At 35.0% G+C, this 11,577-nt stretch overlaps 1 protein-coding gene across 1 annotated transcript in view; it reads left to right on the top strand.

Annotated features, from left to right (window-relative positions):
- The first annotated feature begins 213 nt into the window (after positions 1–213).
- LOC140447668 (uncharacterized) overlaps positions 214–11,577 on the top strand; it is a 63,781-nt gene continuing 52,417 nt past the window's right edge. The window contains exons 1-2 of the mRNA XM_072540460.1: positions 214–558; positions 7,954–8,232. Coding sequence (XP_072396561.1) covers positions 355–558; positions 7,954–8,232 — 483 coding nt within the window. The 5' untranslated portion in view covers positions 214–354. The remainder of the gene's footprint in view (positions 559–7,953; positions 8,233–11,577) is intronic.

Genomic DNA, 11,577 nt, shown 5'->3' with positions numbered 1-11,577 from the left:
CAAAAAATAATTACTAAATTCACTAGACAGTTCGGACTGGGATTAGCGAACCGACTATAGTGACTGTCTCAATTCTCAATTAGAATCCAACAAATTTATGCATTTCGTTGGCTAACTATTCTTTTTTAAATAATGTTTCTATATTTCAAGATCAGAAAATTGCCCATCTCTATCATAATCACATAATTTAACTGTGACACATTTGACAGTGACAGTAGTAATGTCTGAATATTTTTGTTTACAAAGATAGATAGAACATGAAAAATAAATAATTTTTTGTTAAGACAATAATTTTCCCTTTAATACTAATAAAATGTCTTAATAAACTAAAGACGTTTTAGCGTCTGTGACATAATGGATTCTAGGTGCCGTCTTTGTGCAGAATGCCCTTCCAGCCAAGTTCCTATTCTGGAAGATACTGGTTTTTGCTCAAAAATATTTCAGTTGTTTCAAATAAAAGTGTCTGCTGGTGATAGTTTTCCAACTTGTGTTTGCCATGATTGTTATGATATGGTAGAAAAGACGTGGAGCTTCAATGACAGAGTTCAGAAAGCTCAAGTTAGTATCCTTTATTCCTTTTTTAAAATACCTTGATTAAAAATTGATCCATTAAAAACAGAATATATAAACATAATTATATTCAAATATGTGTTGCTTTTTAATATGTGTATTCAATTATCAATATTACAATAAAAGATGTATGTTGAAGATGATACATATTTAAAGAGTAACCAACTGGCATAAATAATACGACTAGTATCAAAGACCTTTCCAATATATATTATAATTTAATAAATTAATTATAAACTACTACATTTACTACTACATCTTCCATGGATCCATAGAACATGTGCATTTGTTCCTAAGGAATTTACCTGTTTTTTCATCACTTACCTTTTAGATACCTATAGTGTAAAATGTATTATAGTTTAAGTTCTAATATATAATAAGTATTCATCAATAATGGCACTATGCCAATGCTAATTTGTGATCTATCTATGTGATCAAAATTCTAGTGTATGAACCATTTACTCCAATTTTTTTGTTTCTTGAAATTTTGACTTTGATGTGACTTATGAGCTCTAAATTTTCAATTCTTTGTGACTTACTACAGAATATCACTAAGATTGTGACTTACCACAGGATGCCACTAAGATTGTTTACAAATAAAATAAAATTTATGAGAGAACTAGAATTTTATTTCCCAAATATACTTGAATACGAAAGAGACTAAAAAATCAACTTTTTTTAATAGAACATAAAAATGTATAAAGTCAGAATAAGAAAAGTTGTAACACATATATTCTTACAAACGCTGAATGTTAAAGGTTTTTGTAAAATGGATGAAAAACGAGGTACCATTTTAACATTTTTATGGATGTTTATACTTTTTTGTAGTGATAGTCTTTGTAGAGATAACTGGCATATCTTTAGAAGCCACAAGATTACAGCAGTTTGTGTTTAAGTCCACAGTATAAAGTTATTGAATAAAAATGTGTTTATGATATAAACCAAGGAATCATAATTTTAAAGGTCTTTTTTCTACAATACCTCCTTACTAAAGAATGATCCAAATTAGCTTCAAGATGTGTATATCTCCTTAATAAGTATTTGTGTTTAATTTCCTCAAGTTGTGCAAATTTGTTTTGAATATAAAAGTAGCACATTATGATTTTGGGATGGACAATAATTATCTGACCAAATATTTTTTTTTCAAATTTGGTGAAATATTTAATGATTCAATACACTCCACAAGACAAGAAGCCATCTTGTTTACACCATTAATAGACTCATCCCACCTACAGCATTAAGTATCTTTATCTGTAGTGAAGTGGATAGTATAATTAAAAGTCCAAATCTTTTGTTAAATATAAGAGTTGGACATTTGTTAGAACTGGAGTAAGCAGACATTTTTCCATTACAACCATTGACCATTACAACTTTGAACCTTGAGTTTTGAAATTACCACTCATTACCAGCTTTTTTTAGGTTGTATCTTTTAGAAGCTTTATCAAAGTGATTTTATACTGATTTTGAATCTATTGTATTTATTAGTTTGACAACACCTTGTGACGAGTACCTCTTTTAGGCAACAGACTCAGAAAAACGCAGGTTTAAATTAAAATAAAAATATATTTCGAACAAATAAATAACAAAATAAAGTAATATTTAAACCAATAAAATAAACTGCCAATCCTGGGGCTATGACCTGGATGTACGGCTCGGCCACCCACTGTTTAATACACGAGAAAATAAAATACATTTATTAACATCATAAAAAGCGGTAATTACTGAGTATATATACACACACGCTGCGAAGACATTAAAGGTCGGGTCAAAGGAATAGAGATGAAACGGGCCGATTGACATTAAATTTGGTCCGGCGACGAGCGGAAACTGACTAATCAATACTTAGTCACAGGAAAGGATAGGTCTGTCTCAGATCAATACTCCAAGACCGGGTATGGAACTGTGGAATAGCCTATGGCTAGTGGAGATGTTATCAGATCAACACTCTGACTGAACTCCAGATGGTTGGTCTGCAGTCAATACCCAGAGGCCCGGTGTAGTTCCCACTAGATCTGCACTCTAGTGGAACTTAATTCTCTCTTAAAAGAAAATTAATAAACCATATTAAAAGCATCAATAGTTAGGTAGTTGTTTTATGTTATATATTATTGTTTTATATTTTTTAATAAGTGTAGGTACTATATTGTGATGATTTTTATTTCAATGTCTATTTAATTTATAATGTCTTGTTCTTATCTTAATTCATTAAAAGGCACAATAATTTATATCAATTTATTTAAACGAATAATACACATAATTTATTTAAGCGAGCGTAACAATAAATATCGCGGCCGCGGGTCTTCAGAATTAACTGCCCTCTTCAATCAAAGTTCGGTTATTTTATAAGCAATCCTGATATTCGAGAACAGCATCGAAAGATCGCATTGTCTTGCATCGAAAGATCGAGAAGCTTAGCCGGGCTCATTCACCATAATTTTGGTTCTAGACTTCCACCGAAATTTCTACAACAAAACAGAATAGTTAGTCATAAAATTTAGGCCAGTATATTTATCGTAACATTGCCCCCCTCTTAAAAGATGGTTCCTCCTGGAACCTTGTCGGAAATGGAACCGGAACTGTATGCTGGTATCGGCAACTGGACCCTCTTTTACAACTTCCAGTTGTATAAAAATGACAAGGGACGGTTTTCTCTCCGCACAAGGTACTTAGCGGATTGCAACAGACTAACACCTGGACTTCGGTGTCTTTGAAGATCTCCTCCACCATATTTCGGATAACCCTCCAATCTAATTGGCGGCACTCCAACTTTGGCATGGCTAACTTTTGCACGTCGGACTCTAGTACGTGCTCTCTCAATTGAAGTAAGGCTTCCCATACATCTCGGTAGGTAGGTTGGTCACGGGCAGTGTCTTTTGTTACCAGGTAGAAAAGGTAACGTGATGCATCTTGGAGTTTCAAGGTTTTACCGGGAGCTGGCACTTGACATTGAAGTTCTGCAACTCGACCAAACTTCCTTCGAAAGACGGATGCCAACCCTGGTGCGTCTTTGATACTGGCCGGGATGGTAAGGGCCAGCGAGTAGTCATCGGGGAGCGCGAGTAGATCTTGCTTTTCTTCAGTGGTAACACCATGTCTTGCTTTACCGGTACCTCCATAGGCACCCATGAATTCCTCAAACGTGAGGTCTGACACATCTTGGACTTGGTTTACTTCCACTTCTTCATCTACAAAGTTGCCAACTTTGATTACCTTATTCTTAAAATCCAATTGGAATCCATGCATATTCATTACGTCCATTCCTAATATAACATCCTCTTCGATGTCAGCAACTATAACAGTATGGACGAACTTTTCTGCTCCAATTCCCAATTGTACCTGGATTTCTCCATGAATGTTAGCATTTTCACCTGTAGCGGTCCGAAGTCGCAACCTCGTTGGTAACAGTTTCTTTCGGCTGTTTATAACTGTCGGGCGTATAATGGTTCTGGTCGCTCCGGTATCCACCAACAACGTATGCTTTTTACCATTTATGTCTCCATCTACATATACACTATCTTCACGACATTTCAAAGAAGCTATTAGTATAAGAGGGTCTTTGGAAAAGTTCCGGGTCGAAGCTGCTCCCCTAAAGCCGACTCGTTCTGGTTTTCCTGATGGTGAGTTTCTTGATTTTATGGTCTTCGTTTTCTTGCATGTAATACTTTTCATCATATTAACGAGCTGGTCAAGTTTATCTTCATCTCCTTCCTCTTTTACAGTCCTAACTTTACTGTACCCGCCAGAGGCCTGCGTAGCTGACTCGTATTCGAGGGCGGCGGATAAGACATCAACCAGCGTCTTGTGACGAGCTAATCGTAGTGTTCTCTGCATTTCATGATCACGAAGACCATCAATAAACGTTTGAACGGCCAATTTTTCCATCATGTCTTCGGGAGCTGTTGGATAAGCATATCGTACTAATCTGGCAATATCTACCTCATATTCTTGAAGAGCCTCATCTTTCTTCTGTCTACGATTTTTAAGCTGCGACTGATATACATGCTCCAAATGTTCGTGGCCATATCGCATATTTAACCTCTTCTTCAGTTGTTCGAAATCATCGGTCTCCTCTACGGCTATGGTCTGAAGCACATCTAAGGCATCTCCTCGAAGAGCGATAGTCAGGTTTACAGCCTTTTCTTTTTCAGACCATCCATTCGCTCTTGCAGCTGATTCGAACTGTTTCATGTAGTTATTCCATGACGATTTTCCGTCGAAAGTTGGGACTTTCACATGGACAGAACCTCCACTTCCTTCAAATTTCGGCCGTATTTCCAACTTACATTTAGTCTCGTCTTCTTTTGTCTCTACTGTAATTGGATCGTTTCCTCTCTCTGCTGTCCCGGTTTCCTCCATCTTCCTTTCTATCTCTTTAATCTTTTCTTCGAAGGCCGACATATCGGCAGCAACTTGGTTTTTTAGCGAAGACATTCTATTGTCGAGGGCAGACATCTCAGAAGTTACTTTAGAGATTTCCAAAGAGATATTAGCAGAGACTTTGCTTTCCAGCGAAGAAATCTCGTTAGAAACTTTGTCTTCCAAAGAAGCGATGTCGCCGGAAACTTTGCTCTCTAATTTCGAAATCGACGAGATGACAGCATCTTCAAATATATAAGTCTCTGGATCTAGTCCTTCTTCTAGCAAAGCGTTCTTTAGTCGTTGGACTAACTCAGCCTTTTTTCCGGTAGAAGCTAATTCTCTGTCTTCAAGATGTCTTCTTAAATTAGTCACTGTCAGCTCATAAATCGTCGTCATTTTCACAATTTACAAATATTCACTTGTATTATTATTATAAGTCTAATTTATGTTCGATCTCACTTCTGCCACCATTTATTGTGAATTTATTAAAAGGTTCAATATTTATAACACTTATGGATTTAATTTATTTTTTATTTATATTAACTTATCTGACAATAATTTATATCTATCCGTACGTAACAATCAAATTCGCGAGCGCGTCTTGAGAATTAACTGTTCTCTCCAAATAAAATGTCCTGTTAATATATGCCAGTGCCGTTATCTCGAAAAGTCTTGAGTAGACGACGGCGAAACGGTAAAGGCAAACTGGATTTCCCGCATCGGTTCGACCTTGTTCTGGAAATTCCATTCAGGTAAATAGACGCCTCTCGTAAAATCTAAAACATAAGCATGTGAATAAAAACATGTTTACAGGTTAAAACTATGACTCATATTTTTACGTAACATTATCCTTGAAAATACGATTTATATATTATGTAGTTGGAAAAAAATATAAGTACATCTTTTTATTTTAAACAACTCTTTTATGTTTTAATATATTTCATTGACAATAAAAGTAAATAACTTTTTTTCAAAAACGCCATTCAAACAATATTTATTAACATCTTATATTGCTCCGAATGGCTTCACTATAGGAAGTTAATGGTTTAGAAAACTACAGATTCATATGTATGCACAGTATTATGATTGTCTGATATAACGAGATCGGCTTATAACGAGGTAATTAGTCTGTCATTTCAGTTCTCGTTATAGAGGGAGTCTACTGTATACCTTCCCTCGCTCAACCGTTTCCATCTCTCTCTTCTGTTGTCCCATTCTCCATCGTTTAGGCCTCTCTTACTCATGGCGTCGTCTACTTCGTTACTCCAGGATTTTCTGGATCATCCTCTTTTCCTCCTTCCTATGGGGCTCCATTCGGTTATTCTCTTTATCCATCTGCTGTCGCTAGTTCTTTTTACGTGTCCATACCACTTTAGTCTTTTTTGTCTTATATATGTTAGTATGTCTGTTTCTATTGATGGTGTTTGATTTATTTCGTCATTACTTCTCCTATCCATTCTTGTTACTCCGCAGCATCTTTGCAGGCATTCCATCTCTGTTGCTACTATCTTACTGCTGTTTTTCTTGTTTATGATCCAATTTTCAGCCCCATATGTCATAATACTTCGCACTAATGTTTTATAAATCTGTGTTTTTGTCTTCATATTTAGGTGTCTAATCCCACCTTATTGAGTTAAGTTGTCGGATTGATGTTCTTGTTTGTCCTAATCTTTGTGTAATTTTTTCCTCTGTTGTTGCCTTTTTCGTGATTATAAACCCCAAGTATTTGAATTTATTCTTTCCTTTGATTGTTACGTTGTCATCAATCTGTAGAGTGGAATCCCCAAGAAAGAAGAAAAAGAGGTCGCCCAGTACAAACTTGGAGAAGATCCATCATGGACGAGATAAGAGGTCAAGGAAAGTCTCGGAATGAGGTGAAGGCCGTAGCGCAATAGAACCCTTATATATTATATATATATATATATATATATATATATATATATATATATATATATATATATATATATATATATATATATATATATATATATTCTTTGCCATTATGTTGAATTTATGGACCAATCTTTGTAAGTCGTCCTAATTTCCTGCTGTTAGTATGGCATCGTCTGCATAGCATAGGATCATAATTTCTTTATTTTCCATCTTATAATCTTTACCTCCTCACGGTTTTAGTTATTTCATCCTTTATGAGATTAAAGAATAGGGGGCTTAAGGAGTTTCTCTGTCTTATACCTCTACCTGTGTCTATACGAAGACCTGATTAAGACATAAAAAATAGGTATTTTTAATTTTATATTTTACTTATAGAAGAGAAAATAGTTTCAGACATATATTAATGTCTAGCATATTATATAATTTAATTTTCCAAATATTAAATTAACCATCCAAACAATTTCAAATTATTGTTACGTTTTTTATTAATTCTAATTTATTTATTAAAGGTTCTATTTATAACACTTAAAAGTTTATTAAAGTCTTTATTTTGTACTAATTTATTTTAATTACACTTATATAATTTATTATAATTCGTGCGTTACAATTTAAACGCGGCGCGCGATCTTCAGATATTAACTGTTTTCTTCCCAACAAAATTTCTCTTTTTATATAAAACTCCGTTAGTTTCGGAATCCCCTATAGCAGACATGAATTTACTCGAACATGGGGAAGACCGGTTGTTGGTGGTGTTGACAAGAATAACGGAGACTCGATCGAATAGACAGGTATTTTGGCGAAGGCGGCCTTGGGCTAAAACTAGTTTTTCAACTATATTAGTCATAATATATTTACAGTTTTATACGAAATAATTATCGTAACATTATATTAAAAAAATTTTCGTTTGCTTATAAAAACTACACTGCACTTTTATGATCAGTCATGATAACAGTAAAATTTACAAAGAAATGGTGTAGCTGGTTATTTTTAGGATTAAATATATATTCACTGATCTGGAATGTACAACTGTATGAAAAAAGCAAAATAAGGCTAAATATTGTAATTGACATAGGGGTTGAAAGAGGTAAATAAAAGAATGTAAGTATTTAATTTTCTTTAATCATGTTTTAGGATGTTCTGGCAGAACTTATTAACAACATCCAGGATCTGCTACCATTGCCCCAAAACGAAGAGATAGATGATCCAATTGTCACTACAATTGATAATGATACAGGAACAATGGTAGATTTGGAATATATAGACGAAAATCATGAAGATGTTAAATGTCACTTTTTATCTCAAAATACTTTGGAAATATTTGAAAATCATCCTCTAAAATCTGAAGATGATTGTAACTTAAAAATTGCAGGCAATTGGAAGAAGAGAAAAGTAAAAACCTCAAGAAATGAGGTAATCATAAATTTTATTGTTTTATTTACTAAAAACTATAACTATTGGTTTTATTTTATTAAGTTACTATCTACACATTTTCTTTCTAAACTTGTCTTTTGAAATTTTTAATCTACTATCTAAAGAATATTTTCGGGGATATTTTTTTCGGGGAGTTTTTAAAATGAACCATATTTAGAATATTTTTCTGATACTACAAATTATGAGTATCGATTTACGGTTCAGATTAAAAAGAAAGGAAAACAGATATATAAACTTCCAAGATTTCCTCTACTTTGATCTTCATATTATTCATACCGCCTATATTTATTTTGTTCTATGTTGTGTTAAGGGCTTTTGTGCCTTTTCCGGGAATATTCAATAAAACCTGCCAGATACTTATTCCTTGCCATCTTCTTCGTCCTCTCCACCATCCACACATGATCGAATAAATGAAAAAGGTCCAGAAATAACCAAAGAAGAAGTTACCATACCTGCAGGTAAAAGCTCACAAAAATGGAAAAGCCACCGATCCCAGACAATATCAATGTCGAAGTACTTAAATTATTTGCAAACAACGAAAGTAAACGCCTAGACTTAATAACAGCACTATTCAATAAGGTATGCGACACAGGTAATATATCATCAGACTGGTTAAAATCAACATTTGTAACATTATCAAAAAAATCCCAATTTCCCACAATGCGAGGACTATCAAATATTAAGCTTGATGTCTCATGCCCTTAATACTTTTCTTCACGAGAACTAAAATCATCCATACACGAATTTACAAGAAGTTTGAGTTTCAGATGAGTAACACTCAATTTAGATTTTTGCCTTAAGTGTGTTAACCATGCAGAGACATAAATGTAGATATATACGCATGTTCTATTTATTATCGACAGGCATTTGACTGCGTTAACCATCAAAATATGATCGAAATTCTGAGAACAACTGGAATTGACGATCAAGACTTGCGAATTTTCTTAGAACTATATTGACACCAAACGGCAAAAATTGAAATAGAGCACACATCATACAAAGATATACGAATCCGACGAGGAGTGCGACAGGGTTGCGTCTTATTACCGCTATTATATAATCTATTCGGAATTTATATTCCGAGAAGCATTAGACGAGGTCCAAGGTGAAATCAACATTAACGGAACCAGCATAGACAACATCAGGTACGCTGATGATACCATCCTAATACAATGCAAAAGAACTGCAAAATACACTCGCGATCATAAAATCCGGGTCACCTTGAAAATCGCCGTTATTTCATTTTTAACGAGCTTTATCGTAAATAATAATAACACAAATACAAAGTAATGTATGTTTCTGAGAATTGTTGTCGGCTTAGCGGTTTCCTTTGTAACAAAGAATTACAATAATGCCGATTTCGCGGAAAACTATACACTTCCCAAAATGAACGGTACCTGTAACTGCCGCTTGTTTTAAATGTCTCATTTGTGCTTCGACTTTCTGTTCAAACGCAACAAACAAACGTTTATTATTGCCACGATTAGTGTTTATTAGTGTCATTATTAGTATTTATTATTGTTTATTTTTTGCCAAAAATGCCTTGACTGTTGTTGAAACGGCACGCATTGTTGCGTTTGTGAAAGACGGTCACACTCAACGGCAAGTCGCAAGAACTGTTGGCGTAAGCCTTTCTGTGGTTCAACGAGTGCTTCAACGCTTTCAGAAGACGAGTTTGCTAACCAGACGACTTGGCCCTGGACGAAGAAGAACGACCACGACACGAGATGACCGTTTCCTTGTGTTTCAGGCTTTACGAAACCGGACCTCAACTGCGGTTATGCATCGAAATTGCCTACAGGAAGTACGAAATTGCAATGTTAGCGTTGCAACAGTCAGGAGAAGACTTCGTTCTTCTGGACTATCTTCTCGAGTAATGGCTACAGGACCGCCCCTTGGTCGTGCGCATCGAGTTGCACGACTAGCTTTTGCTCGACAATACGCGCACTGGGAAATTAATGATTGGAGCAAAGTGTTATTCTCAGATGAATCCCGTTTCTGCCTAACTGGATCCAATGGACGTGTAAGAGTTTGAAGGAAAACCGGTGAACGATTTTCACAAGCTTGCATTGCTCCAAGAATGCCATTTGGTGTGTGCTCGGTCATGTCTAGGGGAGGTGTATCTTCCGACTTCCGCACAGAATTACCCTTCATCGAAAATGGGTCCTTAACTGCACTAAGGTACATTACGGAGATTATGGAAGAACATGTTATGCCCACCATGGCAGTGCTTAGAGAAGACGCAGTTTTTATGCAGGAAAACGTGCGACCGCAAGTTGCCAGGATCACTGCAATACTTGGACAAGGTTGGAATTACGAGGTTACCCTGGCTAGCTAGATCTCCGGATCTGAATCCCATCAAACATCTCTGGTACGATTTGAAAAAACGTATTCAAACCCATACACCTCTTCCTAACAACGCACAGGAGCTTAAGGATCTGTTAGTGAGAGAGAGGAATAACATACCACAATATGTAATCCGGAGAAAAATTGAGAATATGCCCCGTCGTCTGCAAGAGGTTATTAGAGCAAGGAGAGGCAATACACGATATTAGTCATTGAAATTCCACCGATGTTTTACCACGTTCTGTATTTTTCATTTTTTCTTTCGTATGTATGTTTCAACAATTTGGTTTGTATTCTGCCTTTTCAATAAAATCAATAAAAAACCGTTTTTTCTTTCTTTCAAAACAAACATTGATGACAAATAAAAAATACATTATATATATATATATATATATATATATATATATATATATATATATATATATATATATATATATATATATATATATATATATATATATATATATATATATATATGTGGCTAAACACCCCTTTAGGGGTTACGCCGCTTACGCTCTCTAGATCTATGTTTTGAGGTAGATCAGTCCTCATGTTCCTTATTTAATTTTCTCAGTTATTTTTCTCCATTGTGTCCTATCTCTGGTTTTTCCTTTCCACTGTCGTATGCCCGCCTTGTTGAGATCATTTACAACTTCTTGTAACCATGTAGATCTTGGTCTTCCACGTCTTCTTTTGCCAGCTGGTGTCCATTCCAATATTGAGAATATCGTCGTAGTTGATCCTGATCTCCATACGTGTCCTAGCCATTTTGCTCTTTGTTGTTTTATTTTACACACTATATCTTCCTTAATTTCTTCCAGTAGCTCAAGGTTCGTTCTTTGTCTAAATTCATTTTCATTTATTTTTATTGGTCCCAGTATTGCTCTTAGTATTTTTCTTTCTTGTATTCTAAGGTTTTCCTCTTGTTTTTTTGTCATGCTGAGGGTTTCGGCTGCATACATCATCGTCGGTCGAATT

Source organism: Diabrotica undecimpunctata, chromosome 8 (genome assembly GCF_040954645.1).
Source record: "Diabrotica undecimpunctata isolate CICGRU chromosome 8, icDiaUnde3, whole genome shotgun sequence".
Lineage (NCBI taxonomy): Eukaryota > Metazoa > Arthropoda > Insecta > Coleoptera > Chrysomelidae > Diabrotica > Diabrotica undecimpunctata.
Note: the sequence above shows the minus strand (reverse complement) of the source record. Positions and strands in the feature narration are given on the sequence as shown.